We start from the raw sequence: 18,237 nt of genomic DNA, 5'->3' as shown, positions 1-18,237 counted from the left end.
TACAGGAGCATTCTTAATTGTTTCTTAAAATCGTAACTCAAGCAGGAGAGAATTTGTTTGCAGCAAGATGCCATAAAACAGAAGACTAAACAGCCGATTAAACACCAGGCTATCTTGTAAGACAGGATAAGATGAGAGGAGGAGGCGAGCTCAGGGAGGCTGCAGGCAGCCGGCATGCGAGAGCTCTTTGGGAGTGGCTGTGCAGTGGTGCTGCTGAGAGGGGATGGGTAAGTCATGGCCTGGCTGCCAGCAGCTGGCTTCTCACCAGCACCCAGGCGTTTTTAAGCCCAGCGTGTGGATTTTCCCCCAGAACACCGATAATGGCTAAGGAAACCCCTTGCTCCGCTCACGTCCATCCCAAGTTGCAGCCCATGCTCTGGCAGCTCATAGGAGCACCTCTTTGCTCTTGAGCCCCCGAGCCCAGAGAACTTCTCTCACTTGCCCGACTGTGCCAGTGAAGACTTTTCCAGACGTATCTGTAAATGAATAGCTGCCATCAATCATTGTCATTCCTTTATTTCATGTCTCCTGATGAGGTTGACTAGTGTCATTGTTTGTTACTGTCCAAACCACATCTTCATTCTTGTAATGTCAAGCAGATATGACAAGCACACATTTTCCAGATGAGTAAGATACAAAGTCACCTTTTAATTTACAGTTCTTTGGTTGTTGTTTTGTTTTGTTTTTTTGTCTTTTTTTTTTTTTTTAACCAACAAACGTGTTTTAAATTTACTGGATTTTTAAGTTGCCTTTGGTACTAGAAGTCATTCATTAATGAAAAGAAAGAAATCCCAAGTAAAAAATTCTTACAATAAAATGGCTACCTGCAGCCTTTTATAACAAGAATTCTTTTATGGAGCTTGTCCCCCATTATTAACTTCACTGCTCTCAGAGCAAAATCTGCCAAAATTATCACTGCAGCCAAAGAAATGCAGAGGGCAGTGAGATACATATATAGAAAAACAAAAAGCCAGGAGTGAGAGATTTAACTGTTTTGTCTCTTCCTTTTTAAGCAACATTTAGATAAAGAGGAAGAGAGCCCTCGCAGAGCAAAATGGTGGGACAGTCCTTTGTTTTTCATTACTGCTGTTGTTCAAATCTTTGTGTTCCCAGCGCTGGCAAATCCCGGCGGCTCTGATTTCAAACGCTTGCTCAGAGTGTGTGTTTGGCAGAGGGCTAGTTAATGGACTCGGTGTAAGATGCAAACTGGATAAAGATGGGCAAAATGAAAAAGGCAGTAGTTAAGAGGAGACAATAATGTAAGCTCCCAAGTGTAACACAAAAGCTGGGGTCTGTAGTTTGGAAGAAGAAAGGTCTGTGAGGCTGTGCTGCCAATTTACCTCTCCTCGCAGCCTCCCCTCTGAGACCACCATCAAACACCTTTCAGCTGCACTTGTGTGCAGCTTGTCTAAATATGTAAGATAACTTCTGTGGGCCTGCAGCAGCATTTTGTCTGGGAGCTGAACAAAGGAGCACCAGCTAGCTTGGCACAGCACCTTGGAAAGGGATTGTAAGTTACTGGAGCATCGTATAACTTTCTTTCTTTGGTTTCTCCTTTCTTTTTTGATTGGAATAACAGAGTAGGGTCAAAAAAGCAGCTGTATTTGAGTGAAACAATTAATTTAAAGCACTTACAAATTAGCTGTACAGTTTGGGTACAAATATTAGCCATTCCCATTTTGTTAAAAATCTCATTTAAACTCTGCAAGGCATTTTGAACAAAGGTGGACTATATGTATAACTTTATAGGCAGATGTCGACAGTTCAGCTCTGTGTAGTGGAGGAACACTATATTTAGATCCCTCCTTCTTGTGTTTTCTAGGGATTTAATGCTTTTGGTAAAGTTTGATTCCTAAATTTCATTTTAAATTTAGTCCCCTGGAGAAATCAAAATGAAAATTGCAGATTGCACATTTATTTTCTAATAATTAAAGGAAGCTGAGTTTAAAGTATGGTTGTCCTTTGAAACCTGCTCCTGGTCCTATTGAAACCTGCTTAAGTCCTATTCTTAAGACTTTTAAGCCTCTAGAGCAGTACAGATGTGGCATTTTAATGAACTCCGTGTGTGTCTGACCATCCTCCAGACATCTCCTGTTCCACCACACCTGCTGCAGCCCTGTGGTTGGTGCACGTCCAGCCCAGCACCTGGGGACTTGGGGTGAGGGACCTGCAGCACTGGGCTGATGCATGGAGAGCTGCTCATCTTCCTTTCCATGTCAGAGAACCATGCTTTGAATCACCGAGCGAGCACAACTCATGCTCATACTTCCTTGAAGTACATCTTGGTCATGCAAGCTCATACAGTGCCATGCTCAGTTCCTCCTTCTCCAGTGGTTGTTCTGACCTAGGGAGATTTGGGGGAACGGTGTCCAGCAGGTGCCCAATGCAGTAATGTGCACAAGGAGAATTGATAAACACAGGTACAATTGCCCTTGAGCATGGATGGTCATGAGCCATTCAAGTGCCATGCCAGTGCTCAGCAATTGCCAAGAAATTGCTCAGAGAACACAAAGTGGTAGAAACTTGATTAGTTTGGAGTAAAAAAATTCATTTCCAACATGCTTTCTCGCACCTCTGCTCAGGAAAGTTCACCAGCTAAAGGGCTAGGGGACTCTTCACATTTCCAGCTGATTTACTCAGATCTCAGAGCCTTGCTTGCAGAGCAAGAGGATTGACAGTGTATCAGGGCTCCTAATTGAAAAGTAATAAAATCTCTGAGTGAAGCTGGCAAATTAAGGCCTCCAGCCAATTTGTCAGCTTGCAGTCAACTCCGAGGAACCCGGGAGAGCAACAATCCATTAAAAATAGTCTGATGATATCTGCTAGAGCATTTTGTGGGCTCTAGAGATAGGTCAAAACCAGCACGGGGGGAACTCTTCGGGAGTGAGCTCTGTCAGATGGATCTTGGCCCAAAGGGACAGATGGTGGGGCAGAAAGCTGGAGACTGGCTTTGCCATGGCGGTGATGCTCTGGCTGAGGAGATTGTCCCTGTCCTCAGAGCCCAGCCCTGGTGCTGCCACCTCAGTGCTGCTTCCTCTGCACTGAATGCACAGAGCTGCCAGGAGGCAGAGAGGGGGCTTGGGAGCAGGGAGAGGCAAAGGGGAGGCAGGCAGGATTCAGTGCATGGGATGGAATAGAGGAATGGACCAGAAAAAGCATGGAACTGGCAGTAAAAAAAAAAAAATAGGGGAGAGGAAGGATGCAATTGAAATCAGCATTTATTCAGCAGGGTTTTAGTGAGGAAAACTGCCAGCTACTGCTGAATTAAGTATTGCTAGCAGCTAATTGAAATGTTACATGTTTTAATTTGTCTGATTTCTTTCCAGTGGGTGATGTTATTTATATGGTTTGTATATAGCTAACGACAGACTATACAGAAAATGCAAAGATTGCTTCCAATGATCAGCAATATCTGAGAGCACAGACATGAGTGAGGCAGTTAGGAATGCATGCCATCCTTCACAGATTAATATAAATAGTTAAATAAAACATACATAAAAAATACTATCTCATTATCATTTAAAGCTCCTTTTAATTTTATTCTTTTTTTTCTTTTTAATTAAGGATTTTTGTTTCTTCTGGTAAAGAGCAATTTTGTTTTGAAACAAATACAGTTACCTTACAGTACTACTGCGGAAAACTGCATTTTTGTGTCCTTTCAGCCACATTGTTTCAAGGCCACCCAGTTCCCTTAGGAGGCTATAAACAGGGGAAGGATTTAAATCCCGTTCTATTTGTCGAGGATTTGGCAAGAACCCATATAGTAGGAAGCTGAGCACAGACAAAACCGAGTGAAAGGTGTCTTTTAATTCCCCGGTCAGTGGTGGAACAAAGACTGCTCCCAGCAGGGTCCCGGCTGGCCGCACCCAGGCTGGATCAGTGGCTTCATTTCAACCAGTGTACTTTGAGTTAACTACGTTGAGTTTAATTAATTAGCCGCTAGGAGTTAGTGCCCATAAACGTCACCGAAGCAGAGAAGTGTGAGTATGGTGAGACTGTTAATTCACCCAAAAATGGCAGCTCGGGATCCGAGCAGAGGGAATTCTGTCCCTGTCAGGATGACTGGCAGCTCCAGCACACTATCAGGTTACTTTCTCAGTGCTAACAAACTACACATCAATTTAACTTATTAGCAGTGTTTAAAAGAGCATCTTTTTATTTCTTTGAGGTAGCATTTAACGTCGCCATTAGCAAAAAATTGCCATGGGGAGACAAACGTTGGCATTTGAATAAAGAGCAACGTAACTGGTTTGATACCTAGAAAACCTAGTAAATGTAGAGAAAAATGCTACAGCTATAACTTCATTAGAATGGCAGAATCTATTATAATTAACCGCAACTAACTAAATAGGAGCTAATTTACTTATCTGAGCCAAAACTCTGTTAATTCGTAGCCTATTGTAAGATACAGAGTAAGTTATTGGGTTTGTGTTCTGTTCTTAAGTACAGAATAAATGCACTATAATGAGCCATTGACAGTGCAATAATATTGTCCATAAATGATGCAAGTTGACAATGGGAGGTGAAGAGTGTACTGTGTAGCCTGCAAAGAGAAAAGTTAATGGCAATGTAGGGAAGAGGAGATATTTAGCTTTCATGCTTCATACTGTATATTTTTCTGTTGTTTTTGTCAACTAAAATATGTTATATCTCTCTAAATGGTGTCTTTCTCTATATGTATAAATGAACAGATGCAGATAGAGCTCAAAAGCATGGCATGGATGAATTTATCTCTTCCAATCCCTGTAACTTTGACCACGCTTCACTCTTTGAGATGGTTCAGCGCCTCACTTTGGACCACAGACTTAATGATTCCTATTCTTGTCTGGCAAGTATATTCTTTGGTCTCTAGTGATATAAACACCAACCAGCAAAATCAAAGCTAGTGCGACTGGGGGCTAATCCCCCATTGCTGGAAGATTCACTTCTGTTTGCACCAGGTTTGAATTTGGGCCAGAGGTATTTTCTTTTGAGAGGCTACCTCCAGTGAACTGACTGCTGTTCTTCTCCAGTAGCACTGTCTTTATCATTTCTGTTTGCAATGTTTAAAATGTTTCTTCCTGCAAAGACTCCTGTGTGGGGATGTGCAGTAGAAAGCAGAAGCAGTGTTTTGCAGCCTCCCACACTGCCTTCCAAGTGTTATGGATGAAAGAACAGGGGAAGGATGACGGTCTGGTACCACCTCCCATGTCAATGGAGTCACACCAGGAATAACTGTTGCCCAGCTCTGTCTCGGTATGAGCAGGGATCCCAAGCAGGTAACAGGTGGGACTAGATGGATCCTGCAGTCAGCCCTTGCTCATGTAGTTGCATGCCCATTATGTTTGTTCCATTAGTAAAGATTGCAGCTCTCAGGCCACTGCTGTATAACATTGCCTGTATGGCAGTGGCACAGAGATGCTCCATGACTGCTTGTTATCTTTGGCTGGGTGCAGTGCTTGGTGGCTCTTATTGAGAGTTTAAATGACGAATAACTTTTAGCAGTACAACCTGAACAATGAATTTCTAGTGATTTGATGAGTGGGAGTAAAGAGGCTCTTAGTTTTTGAGAAAACAACAGAATGAAGCCCCTCTAGAGAGTGCAGATGAGGCCTAAAATGCAGGACCTGTCCTGAAAGGTGTGAAGAGACCCTGACCTGCTGCCCTCCTCATGCTGCACACAAGTCTCCACACTGGGGTCTCATCGCTGGCTTCTCCTGCAAAAGAACCACTCTGACAGTCTCCATCTTTTGCCAGCTGTGCAGTCCATGGATCTGGCACTGTTGAGTGGCATTCTTTTAAAAGCAACAAACTGGGAACACAGCTGAGTATCACCTTCCTAATGATAGGCAGGGCTAGGAGGTGCAGTTGTGGACGTCCCCTGAGGTAAGGATGGGTTGGGGAAAGGCTCCAGTTTCCCAAGTGGTGTGAGTAGGCTTGGTGGGAGAACTGTCTGACCTGCAGCGGGTTTCTCACCAGCTCCATCAAGGCCTTTGCTACAGCAGGCAGTAGGTTTGGCATGCAGCTTCTGCTCCCCACGCATGGCTCTAGGAAGACCATCCCCATCCATGCATGTCTGACAGGTTGGCTTGCAGCTGGTTTGTCTCTGTGCAGCCTCGGGCCCAGTGAAGAATCTGCAGCCTTTTAATTAAATTCATGGCTGAAGGATAGTCACAAGGCCATCGCTGAAAATTATTAATAATGTTTCTCTTCAAGACACCCACCAGCCGTACATCTGCTTGTTATTGAGATGTTTAGGTCTCTTGGTAGAAGCTGCTGGAGTGATGGCGTCCCCTTCAGCACCAAGACTTGTGCCTCTTCAGAGCAGAGCATCACCAATTAATGATCTTCGTACAAATCACCCGTTACTCAATGATGTGAAGAAGAGAATAATGGGCTGCGTTCACCTACACTTGGATTTCACATGCTTCTTTATTTTAATATGATTTTGTCCTGATTGTGAAGTTGAATCAGTCTGGCCTCAAAATTTGAGTTCAACCGCATGGAGCTTTCAATGCTCTTGAGGTGTTTGTGGGAAGTTGATGATCCCATTGTGCTGGCTTGCCTATAGGAGCTGTGAGCCTTTGGTAAGCCTGCTCTGTCTGCTCTGTGTGCTGCTGAGCAATTGTTCTTCCTACAGGATGTTCATGTGCAAGTCCCAAAGAGTTTTGCCTTGTCCTACATCTTATTTTCCAATGCCAACTTGGAGGTACCATGGAAGACTTACCCAGACACAGTGGCTTACCCTGACACAGAGAATAGCTCAGCTTTGCCTCTCTTCCATGGAACCAGGTTAAACAATGTTAATGCGAGCCCACTCACTGGCTGAGCCAGGCATCCCTATGAAAACAAACAGGCTGTCTGACTAATCTCAGCTATGGCAGAAGTGATGTTTGCTGGCAGAGAGCACTGTGCTGGGAAAGGGGAAGAGCGTTGTCGGCATTGCTTACTGAGGCTCTTGCCCATCGACCACAAGCTGAATGCACAATTGCTTTCACAGCTCTTCCTGGACTTTCCGATAGGAAAAGAGTATGCAACTCTTCCGGCCTTATGTCAGCCCCACACAGCATGGAACTTCATTCCTATCTTCATGGACGCTTACGCTATTTCTGAGCCTGCCTTTCTACTCTTCCGAAGACTTCCCAACCTACTACCAGCATTCAGCTCGTGCAGCTGGATCCCTGCTGCAGCAGTTGTGTCAGGATTCGTGGAATTCACATCAAAACACCCAGCTTATTGCAAGATGTGATCTTCCAGAATGCCCAGCCTAGTAGCGATAATGTGTAAAGGGGTCGAGTGAAAAGGCCCATAAAGCAAGCCTCCAAAATGAAATTATCCATTTTTTTTCTCCATGGTAAATGAGAAAATGCAAGTGCTGACAAGTGAAAATTTTCCCTCAAAACTCCTGATTTTCACAGAAACTGCACTCCACCATTTTGAAAATTTTCCGGTGTTTCACCAAACCTGACAGGCCCAGCTCGGAAGCTCCTGCTGCACTCCCCAGTGGTGCCAGGGATGCATGGCGTGATCTCAGTGCCATTCAGCTTCTCAGTCACAATCATTGAGCTCTCTATGCTCTACAGCCTTCTTCCGTTGCCCACTTGCCTTTCTCAGTGCCGCTGAAGACATCTGGGAGACCAAACTGAGCTACACCTAGCCATGCTGGGTGAAATACCCAGTGTGTCACTACCAGTTGTGTTTGCCAGACTGGTAGGGTGACAGTTGGTTGTGCCAGGCAAATCTTCATCAACAGCCAGGATCTGCTTGAAGATGTGGGGAGTTTATCTGAATACAGCCTTTCATCAGACCTTAGATCATTTTCTTTCTGAGGCTGTGAGGAGCAGCACTTCCTGACCCTTTGTTCCTCTGTTCAGTTCTTGTTTGTTTTGTTTTTTTTTTTATTTCATATCTCTGCCATACGAAGGGAAACTTTCTGGTTTTCCTTGGTCTGGATTCTCCCATGGCTTCTTGTGTGCTCTCATGAGATTCAAGATTTGAGGCTCATTACCGAACTTATGAGCTTCTGCTCAGGCTTCCCTGTGTTGCACCAGGGGAGCAATCTTGAGGATTTGCCCCATCTCTCCTGTCTCAGTGCTAGCACTTCTCAGGCTCTGGTGCAGGGGAGCAGTGTGGAACACAGCAGGTCGAGCTTCCTTCACCCCAAACTATGGATTTGATACCCAGCTCCAGGGAAATTAGTGCCATCCGTCCCATTGATGTCAGTGGTGCTAAGATTTCACCCTGTAGGAAGGATCGAGTCCTTCCTATATATTGGGTAAATGTAGCAATTTAAACTGCATTTCTACCCTGGTAACCAAATCCACACACTTATTTCAGAGCAGTTATGGTATTTTTCCCGTACCTAATTACCAAAGACTTAAAAGAAAAGAGGCAAGGTGAGGAGATGGTCCAAGGATGTAACAAGCAGGCAACATAAAGACATCCAGAATCATGCACAAAGCCTTTAACCAAAAAGCAAACAAAAATATCAGTAAAAAGCAGTGAAAGCAAATATACCCCTCCCAAAAAATAGCCTTCCAGAGTGCTGTCCCATCTGCATTGTTCTGTATCTTCATTTTGAAATGTGCACTTCCAGTGATCCCAGAATTGTAGCTACTCCCTATATCTATCATTTTCGCCTCATTATTTTAATTCTTTTCTCAATCTGTTTTGGAGTTGGCCCAATAAGGATGAGCAAATCCTTCTCTATGTCTTTGAGCTCTTAATTGATATTTCTTCAACTCTTTTCAAAGCAGCTATTTTGGCATCTAGAAAAGATTTGGTGTCATCTGAGTGGTAGAAAATATATTTTAATCTTTCACAGCAGTGTTGTTTCTAAGATGTAGCATTTGGGGTAACAGATGGGGTGGCAAAGAAGTTGCCTATAGGGGCAGTGCTCTGCCTCAACTACTCTCCCGCCCGCTGCAGGAACTTTTCAATTAAACGATGAAAGATTTTGCAGCTTGATGCATTCCAGAGCTGCGTCTTAGCAATTGTTTAGCACCCAAATTTCCATGTAAATATTGACGGTTTTGCAGCGTTTTGAAAAGCAATCTACAAGAATATTCTCGTTCTTGCTAACACCTTTGCTGAAGGCAGAGGCACGCTTTGGCTGTCCCGGGACATTCACCGGGCGCTGTGCAGTCCTCTCATGGGACAAAGTCCTCCTCGGGAGCACAGACGTGTGTCACCAAGCCCTTAGGACTGATGGGCAACAATTGTTGGAGGTTTGTGGATGCTCAAGGAAAGCTGGAAGAGCTGTGCTTGCTGCAGTGCCGAGGAGCGCTGGCCTGCCAGGTGGTGGGCGAACTGAGCGCGTCTCCAAGGGTACGCGATGAGAACGACGCAAAATGTCCTTTTCTGATGCTGTGGATCTGCCTTCCTCCATCTTCAGGACGTTCCTACGTGCCAAATGCAAGAGAAGTCGTTGTTCGCTGTAATCCTCCATGTTCTCCCCAAGATCACTCTTCTCACTCCTGGCCAAATGTGCAGTCTCTTCCCCAAAATGAGATTACTGTTTAATGTTGCTTAAATAATCTAATCTTTGTCATCTCTTTAAAGGTGTGAATCTTCTTTCTTTCTTTTTTTTTTCTTTTTTTTTTTTTTTTTTTTGCTAGGCACTGACATGAACTGGCCTCACTTTTCAGCATTTTAAATGACGTTTCCTGTTAATGGTAGCGTAATATCTTTTTGTTAACAGTTGCACTGAATATATGCTGTGATAGGTGATGATATGCAGACTGTATTGTTTAAGAGTGACCTCTTTCCTTTTTTCTTAAAGTAGCCTTAGGTTTGTATTTCCTTTATTAGAACAGTTGACCACTACACCTCCAAATCTGATAGCATTTGTATTTAATAACTTATATTTAAAATCAAGTCTCTTTATTTCTAAACAGGGCTGGTTTAGTCCTGGCCAGGTCTTTGTGCTAGATGAGTATTGTGCACGTAATGGAGTGAGAGGCTGTCACAGACATCTCTGCTACCTCAGAGATTTGCTAGAGCGCGCAGAAAACGGAGCTATGATTGACCCCACCTTACTTCACTACAGCTTTGCCTTTTGTGCATCACATGTTCATGGCAACAGGTAAGGAATTATTCTTGGCTAGCAGCTCCCTGCCAGCAAGGGATGACTTTGTCAGATATAGGTTTCCTTGGATATGTTTTCACGCTGGATGTTTGGCAGCAGCGCTTCTAGTGGCATAGTCGGTTTGTTTGTTTGTTTCATTGCTTGTTTAATGTAAGCAATAAAAATGCACATAGAGGATCCAGAGAAGAAGGTTGGTAACTTTCTTACCCAGACACCTGCTAGATGCAGTTCTGGACAGGATGGAGTTGAAGTACATGTGACAGTCATGGGTCGAATATAACGTAATGGGCGTAAGCAATATCCTGCATTGATTTAATTACTGCACAAGGGCATCTGACAAGTTGCAGCAATGAAATTTTCAGCAGTATCAAACTTCAGTGTTCAGAAGTGCTTGAAGCCCTCAGGCACCTCTGTCTGATCAGCAGTGTGACGTCAGCCCTTGAACTGCTGCTATTGCAAAGGAATTTCAGTTTAAGCAATAGCCCTTTCCTTTCTCTCAAATATGGGAAATCTTTGATGGCAGGGAGTGGAGCTATACTTTTTCCATTTCTATTTTTGTTGTAACGTGTTGCAGCTTCTTTTTCTGCTTTTTTTCCCCCGTTAAATTGCATTATATACTTGGAGATATTGGTATCTATCCTGCACATGCTGCTGAAGAAAAGAGTGTTATAAAATAATAACATGTTTTCATAAACCCTCTGGTAAATAACATCCTGAATTATGACACACATTGCCCAGGTTTCACGTTGCAAGTCTGCCACTTGCTTTGCAGTTAGTTCCATACATCTTGTCATGGAAACCAAGTTTTTGCTTCCTTAGTTTCTTTTTCAGTTATGAGTTTCTTTCACTTGTTTGTTCCATCTTTGCCAATTGTTCTTTGATGTCACTTATTTGCTTTCAGTTTAGTTTCCTTTTCTTTTGCTTTGTGGTTTTTATTTCATGTTTTCTTCTGTTTCTTCCACTTGTGCTGCTGGCCTCCCCCCTGCACATCCCAATCATTCCCCAAAGCCACCACATGGCAGAGTTGCTTGGCGGGTCACAGCCAAGCACAGACGGCGAGGGGGGCAAAGTGTCTCAGCCCTCCGCTGCTGAAGTGGAGACAAAAAAGGATTCCAAAAAGGAGTCCAAAAAAAGGAAAGATTCCAAATCCCAGCCGAATCCAGAGCCAAAAAGGTAAGCGAAACGCGCAGTGCACAGCAGTGTGTTGTAGTTGGCAGCGAGCTCCTCGATCACCGAGCACATTGGGCAGGCTGCGGGGCTGTGGCATGCAGGGACTGGGGACGGGTGTGATTCAGGTGTGTTCAAGGAACTGCACGTGGACCCTTGGTTTGTAGATGGGACCTGGTCCAAGTCCTGTTTTCCAGAGCTGTGTAATGAAAAGGAAGTTGGCTGCTGGTCATGGCTATTTGGTGTAGCCCTTCTCAGGGTTCGGCACAACAGAGCTCAGCATCCTCTTCTTGTGTTAGTGGCATGATGTATCTGAAGGTGCCATGATGCCTTAAGCCCTATGGGATGTGCAGACTCCATGCTGTGCCTCAGTGAGTTCCCAGAGATGTGAGTGAATGCTGTTGTGTTTTGCTGGGACGCAGTCAGGTGCTTCCAAACATGCAGCTCTGTGAAGCTGGCCTGGTAGATTTGATTAAAATATTGCAAGAAGGGAACTGTGTGCTTTTCTCCATCTTAGTTATGGCTAGCTGACGGCTGAGTCCAAACCAAATGTCTGAGGTATATCCCTCTCAGTTGGGGCCATGTCCTGGTTGTCTCAGGGCTGCTGGGGCTGCAGCATCGTGCTTCTTGCCAGGACCACGGGCACATGTGGTGAAGAGTTTGGTACAGAAACCGGGTGGTGTGACATCTGCTATCAGGAAGTCAGAGAACCACAGGAGGTCTGCAGGAGAAAATATGACTCCCTTTCTTTCATTTCTACTAATAGAAATCTTAGTGGCTGAGTGGAAGAGTCGTGGTTTCTTTTCGGAGCACTGTTCAGGCCACTTACATCCTGCATTTGAGAGCTGGCTGGCAGAGCGCACAGAGAAGCCATTATTTATCCCTGCAGTGCTTACTGGCAATTACGGCGTGTGTAGGGCTGGGTTTTCTTCTGCATCCCTTCCTCCCACATACCATTCCCATCCATTGCCTAGGGTTAGCCAGGGGCTATGCTCTGCCCAGCAACCTATAGAAGAAAATTTCCCATGTATATTTGGTAGAGGTGGGAGCATGCCCGTGCTTGGGACTGTGCAGCACGCAGCACTGTGCCTGATGGAGCATCTTGTACACCGGGTACCACCGCATCCGTGGGCCCCAGTGCAGGGGGAGGATTCAAGTTAGGAGGCATCTTTCTGTTTAACAAAGGCTGCTTTCCTCTGTCAAAACCGAGAAAGTGTTGATTTGGTTTTCTTTATAAAAAGAAGTTACTTCACTTTTTAGACAGGGGGAAAAAAAAAAAAAAAAAGAGAGAGAGAGAGAGAAGAAGTTGGGTAGTTTGATTTTCTCCGGAATGAGGTTGGCTGTCAGTCAGAATATGCCACCCAGCACCGAAGGTCGAGCGGGGAGTTGATTTCATGTGGCTATCAATCTCCTGTATTAGCAGCAGACAGTGATGGAGCTGAGGTGGGCTGTCTGTTTGCATCGCCTTCGTGTAAGGTCAGGCGGCGAGACAACAGTCGCTCGCAGTCAGCGGGGAGGTGCGGGGCGCTCGGATGCCGGGGACAGCCCGGAGCTCGGGGCTGACAGGATGACAGGCGGCAGTGCGGGCGCGGTGCCTCGCCTGTCCGGCACCGCCGTGCCCAGGCGGAGCGGGTGGCATTGCACCTCCAGCTTCGGGCTGACCCCGCCGCCGCGGCAGGTGACGCGGTCACAATGCGATTTTGGGGCTGGTTTGGAGCCGTGGTGCTTTAGATAGGGTTTTTTTTTTGTTTTTTTTTTGCCTCCCTTTGGGCTCCTGTAGCTTATTCAGAGCCCTGAAAGCCCGACATAATCTCTCCAAAAGAAGGCTGCAAATCACTGCTATTTGCATGACAGTCCCCTTGGTTTTTCTGTCAATTTCTTCCTTTTTGGAATAAAAAACCTGTGGTTAAATGTAAATTGCTTGTCCTGAGTTTCACCTCCTGCAGATACCTGTGTGTACTGTGCACAGGCTGTCGGAAAGGCAGGAGCCAGAGGCAGGAAAGCCCTCACTGCCGAATACTCGAGCATTTTCTGGTCCCTCCTTACTTGCTACACAGCCGAACTGAAGGCTTTTCACTGCTGTGGCCACCAGCGATTTCATAGCAGGGTCTTGCCCACCAGGTACCGCTGATGCCTTTGTGAAATTCTGCTGTTATGTGAGGTTTTATGATTTCTGATGTCTATGCATGCATGAAATGCAAGGAACATGTAGCATCACTCGGACAACGACAGCACAGACTGTGTGGTTACTGATGTCTGTGTGCTCCTGGGACCATTAAGGCTATCATTTTCTATTACCAACAGTCCTCCAGAAAGTAGCATAAGCAATGGACCGATGCGGTTTAAAGAAAGCAGAGTTCCATGTCTAACTTTCTTTGTAGATGCTCAGATTGGCACCAAAAAGGACGCTTTGTGTCCTCTTGCTAATCTGAATCTTTTACAAACTGATTGTGTGTGTGCTAAGTGTTAGCAGACGTTGAGCTTATCCGAATCAGGATGCTGGCCTGAATCTCCTGCAATCTGATAGCATCCTTCTTGGTGAGCTGTTCAGTGGCTTTTACCCAAAGCCCTGACACCCCCAAGTCTCCCTGCTAAGTTTCCTGGTATGTCAGTGACCCATGCTTCCCTCTGTGATCTGTGTTTTACAGCATAAAACCAGAAATAATATTATTGTCACAGACCTTGGATGATCAAAAAGTCTGCGTAACACTTTCATACATTCTTCCTTTGTTTTCTAATTACGTATCTGGCTACCCCATATAAAGGCAAGATTTCCATACCACGACTTTAAAAATAAAAACCAAACCAACGAAACAGCGCGTTTTGGTCCTGGGAGAGAAGTGCTAAATACATCAACACATCTCTGCGCTCAGATGAGCAGCCCTGCCTGCATACCTCACAGGGCATAACACCGTAACCCCTCGTTAGGTGCCGGCTCGGTGTCGCGCCAGCCCCGCAATGACACGGCGTGTGCGGCGGCCGTCTGTCGGATGCAATCCAGCATCGCCCGCGACCGGCAGACACACGGCCGGGGCTGACGTGATGTGTTGCAATAGGTGTGGGATGGCAGTGCTCAGAAGCCATTCGGTTCAGCCGCACGGCGTCAGGGGTGTGGATGGCACATGGGAAGCGATGAGCCGTGACTTGGCGCTGGCGTGGAAGGGAGCGGGAGCACGAGGAAGGCGGGCTGGGAGGACGGAGCGGCTCGCACCTGCGGCGGCATGGAGGGAAGGAGAGCGGGCGGCAGAATGAGCCAAACAAAGGGCTTTCAGCCGGTGTGAATTCCCAGGAGAAATTGGGCCAAACTGGTGTTGGCTGAATAAGCTTTTTCAAGGGGTGTAGCCAGGTGGGATCTTTCAGGTCGGCTTTGCTAGGGGCGATGTAAGAAGGCAGGACCCCAGCTGTGGTCCCGCATCCTGACGTGGCCCAGCACTGGTTCCCCCTGTGAGCTCCTGCCAGGCAGCCTCCCAAAGCCATCCTGACACGTGCTGTCCAAGGCGCTAATCATCCGTGTTTACTGCATGGCTCATATGTGCTGCACCTGGCAAGCAGCAAGGGAGCTGAAGGCAGCACGTGTTTTATATTTGAGTTGTTACTTAAAAAATCAAATTATTTGCATCAGTTTTTGACATTGTTTTTTTTTCGCTGGCTGTGAATGCCAGGGCTCACAGTGCGTGCAAAGATCTGTTTGCTACGTGTAAGCAATATTTTCCCCAGTAGAAAAAGTGTAGACAAGTTAAACATAAAAGGTGTAAAAGATGATCTGTCTTTCCATTCGTGAGCCTCCATGGTATTTCGTACAGGCTTATGTCAAAGAGATTAACCCACTGGAGCTATACTGTATATTTATAATTGCATACAAATGCATGCTATTGCTTCATATATTAGTCTTTGTTAAAAATCATTTTGATATATTTGTTTTAGCAGCATAACTAGCCCGGGGGGCACTGGGTATAATTAGAAAAGGGCATGGGGGGAGGCGGGGCTAGAAGAATAAAGCAGTGGCCTTAGGATCACAGGTCCTAATTATAATTTATAATTAACCCTGGAATTTGCACAAGCCGTCCAAGCTAAACAAGGACTATCGTTTTTGCTGTTTAAATTGCAGCCCCTTTTTTTTAATTTCACCACCTGCTTTGTTGGTGTTGTTATTTTCGTGGTTTATAACTTAAAAACAATGAGGAATAGGGAAAGCAGCATTTAAAACTTTTCGTGTGAAATATTTACATTGGGAATTGACTAGTTTTGAGCCAAGATAATGAATCTGCAGCAGAAGGAGTGATTCGAAACTTGTTTACTTATAATTAAAAATTTCCTTATTTATTTTTCTTGCCTTTTTTGCCCTTCTGCTTCCCTTTCTGCCCACAACTTATGGCACACACCTTGAGTATCCGTGAGCTGTAGAGAATCAGATGAACTGGTGTCCCCATTTAGATGGCAATGTTTGTTCTGTTTGCAGACCTGACTCCATAGGTTCAGACCCATTTTGTCATATGTGGCTCTGCACAAATCATGTACGTACAGAACTATTCTTCACCACTTTGCTTTTTTCTCATTGCCCATCCCTGCTTAGCTCGCTGTTACAAGGATGCGGTTTAAGATTGTGTGAGCGCATTCGTTTCCTCTGGCTGTGTTTTAGCCAGCCTTGCTGCAGAAATGCTGCTTGCTGGAGGAGTCGGTGCTTCTGCCCATCAGATAAGATATCAAATGTAAAGGTTGAGCTGGAGATCATTGTTAAAAATGAAATCACCAATAAGCATCAGGAACAAGTTGGTAAGACCTGAACTTCTCTTGTGGATTTTTTTCAGCCCCATCAGCCACGTAATGGAATTGTCTAGAGCACAGAAGTGAATCTTAAATGCTAGGCTACGTACCCTTTGTGTTCTTGCAAAAGGGAAAATAAATATGTTCCCTCAAAAAGATAGCATTTTCAAAGTATATTTGACTTGCATATTTAATTAGGTTTTAAAATTATCCAGCTAATAAATTAAGTGCAAGGCTTTCGGTGGTGTTTTTCCAGTTCTATGTATATCCTGCATTTGTCACTAATTAATGAGTTCCTAATGCTTCAGCTTCTGAGAAGATGAGCAACAAGATTAACATAACTAGTAAATCCGAAGACGTGCAGCTGGGTGATAGTATTTGAAATTTGACAAAAACATGGGAAGTATTATTATTTGTGACATGGCTCAAGATGGGGGATTGTGAGGAAAGCAAAGATGACAGAACTGGTGCTAACCACTGTGACAACAACTTGAAAAGCAGCCGACATGACATCTTTCCTATCATGCTGCCGAAAATGTCAACTTTGTGAAGGACAGTGAGAAAATGGTTTGCCGAAAATTTGAAAGGTAGATTCGAGAGATGCTCATCATGTCAGATGCAATATAGTCCACAGCTGGGTGAGAAAGGGAGTCCTTGCAGTGGTGATGGCTCTCTCCTGGCAGGCCCTTCCAGACATCCGCGCTGCTCCAAAAATGGCTACGGCTGACCTGTAGCTTGTCTCAAGTTTGCTGGAGCATGGTCCAGGGGAGCGGCACGCCGCTTGTGTGTGGGTCCTGTGTGGGGGCTCCAGTGGGATGGACTCTCCTTCCTCGTGCCACATGCTGCCTCCTGGCCATGGGCTGTGGGGGCCAAGGGGCACCATAGCTGAAAGCAGGGCTGTTTGCTCCTGGTCTTTGTTCTCCAAAGCCCACCATGCCTCCTCACGTGGGTCTGGTGCTGTGAAAGCAGGCCGCGGATGGTGGTGGCACATCAGGTGTTTGCACTGTTCCTTACGTGCTTGTTTCTGATGAAACACGGGCCCTTCACATGCAGTGAGGGTATGAGTAGTGTGGGAGGGTTGCGGCCTGCCTGCGCGGTCAGACATGTGCTGACCCTGCCTCGACCAGCACCAGCAGCGGGATGCCCAGTCACTGCTGCGGTTCTCACATTACTGCGCTTTGCTTTCAGTTCAATCCCTTCACTATGTCTTTTAGGGCTAATGGTCTTAAAAGCAGCCCTTCCTCAGATAAGCACTGTCTGCTGGGGAAGCAGACCTCACCTAGACCCACCCAGGTGCCCTGGCGATAAGTCTCCCTGTTGGAAGCCGTTGACCCAGCAAAGGGTAACATAACTTTCAGACCGTTTCCAGTCCACCAGCAAATCGCTGCCAGCGTGGGTGGCTTTCATTGCCTCGTTTGTCAGCGCTGACACAATTAACCCAGTGACACCGCCGGTTGTCGCGGGTACAGGAGTGCCAAAAGTCAAAGGAGGGATTCAGCCCTGCCCTTCATGTACAGCATGTATCACAGCCTGCCCCGAGTCATTGCTTGGGAGCAAACCAGGCACTGCGAGGTGCACAGCACAACAAAAGGCAGGGGTATCTCTGTCAGAGTGTTAACTACTTGATGGAATTTGGGAAGAAAAATATATTGAGCATCTTCAGACATTAATTTCTGCTCAATGTCTAATTTTTTTTTATTATTTTTTTCCCCCCGTGGCTTGCTCATTTCTTCAAAATAACTATTCCTAATTAGGTACTAATGAGACCAGATCCACGCTTCCAAAAATGTTTATGAAATGCGTTCCCTAGATGAGACATTTTATCCAAGTTTTAGCCTAAATCTTTTTCCCTTTTTTTTTCCTTAATGCACAACTGAATTTGGCAAATAATCAAATAACAATTTCTGATGAAATTCTGTTTGAATTGAAGTACAAGCCCTGATACTCAAGTGTTTTTTCTCTTTCCGTGTTTTGAATTTTATTTAACACAATGCTTTAAGAATATGCAGTCAACATCATATAAGGCTTGCTGGTTACTCTCCTGAAATGTTTTAATTGTGTTCACTTGTACTGGAATATCAGAGTTTGTACTTGCAATGCTGAGAACTTTCTAAATATGGGGTCAAGGAGAAGAGATGGTACAGATTTTATTGCTTTTCATTTTTACAGGGTTTTATTTTTGTGTTGTGTATTTTTTTATTTTAAGTTTAGGGCCTTTGATTCTTTAAGAGGAAAATAAA

General features: G+C 45.2%; 1 protein-coding gene across 2 annotated transcripts in view; it reads left to right on the top strand.

Annotated features, from left to right (window-relative positions):
* The window catches only part of CADPS (calcium dependent secretion activator), a 173,426-nt gene that overhangs the window by 95,408 nt on the left and 59,781 nt on the right, over positions 1 to 18,237 (top strand). For both annotated transcript variants that reach the window (XM_042880802.1, XM_042880801.1), the window contains exons 12-13: positions 4,692 to 4,828; positions 9,876 to 10,063. In XM_042880802.1, coding sequence (XP_042736736.1) covers positions 4,692 to 4,828; positions 9,876 to 10,063 — 325 coding nt within the window. The remainder of the gene's footprint in view (positions 1 to 4,691; positions 4,829 to 9,875; positions 10,064 to 18,237) is intronic.

This window comes from Lagopus leucura, unplaced genomic scaffold (assembly GCF_019238085.1).
Source record: "Lagopus leucura isolate 7727_CA_CO unplaced genomic scaffold, USGS_WTPT01 Super-Scaffold_100028, whole genome shotgun sequence".
NCBI lineage: Eukaryota > Metazoa > Chordata > Aves > Galliformes > Phasianidae > Lagopus > Lagopus leucura.
This window is presented reverse-complemented; position numbering and strand designations above follow the sequence as displayed.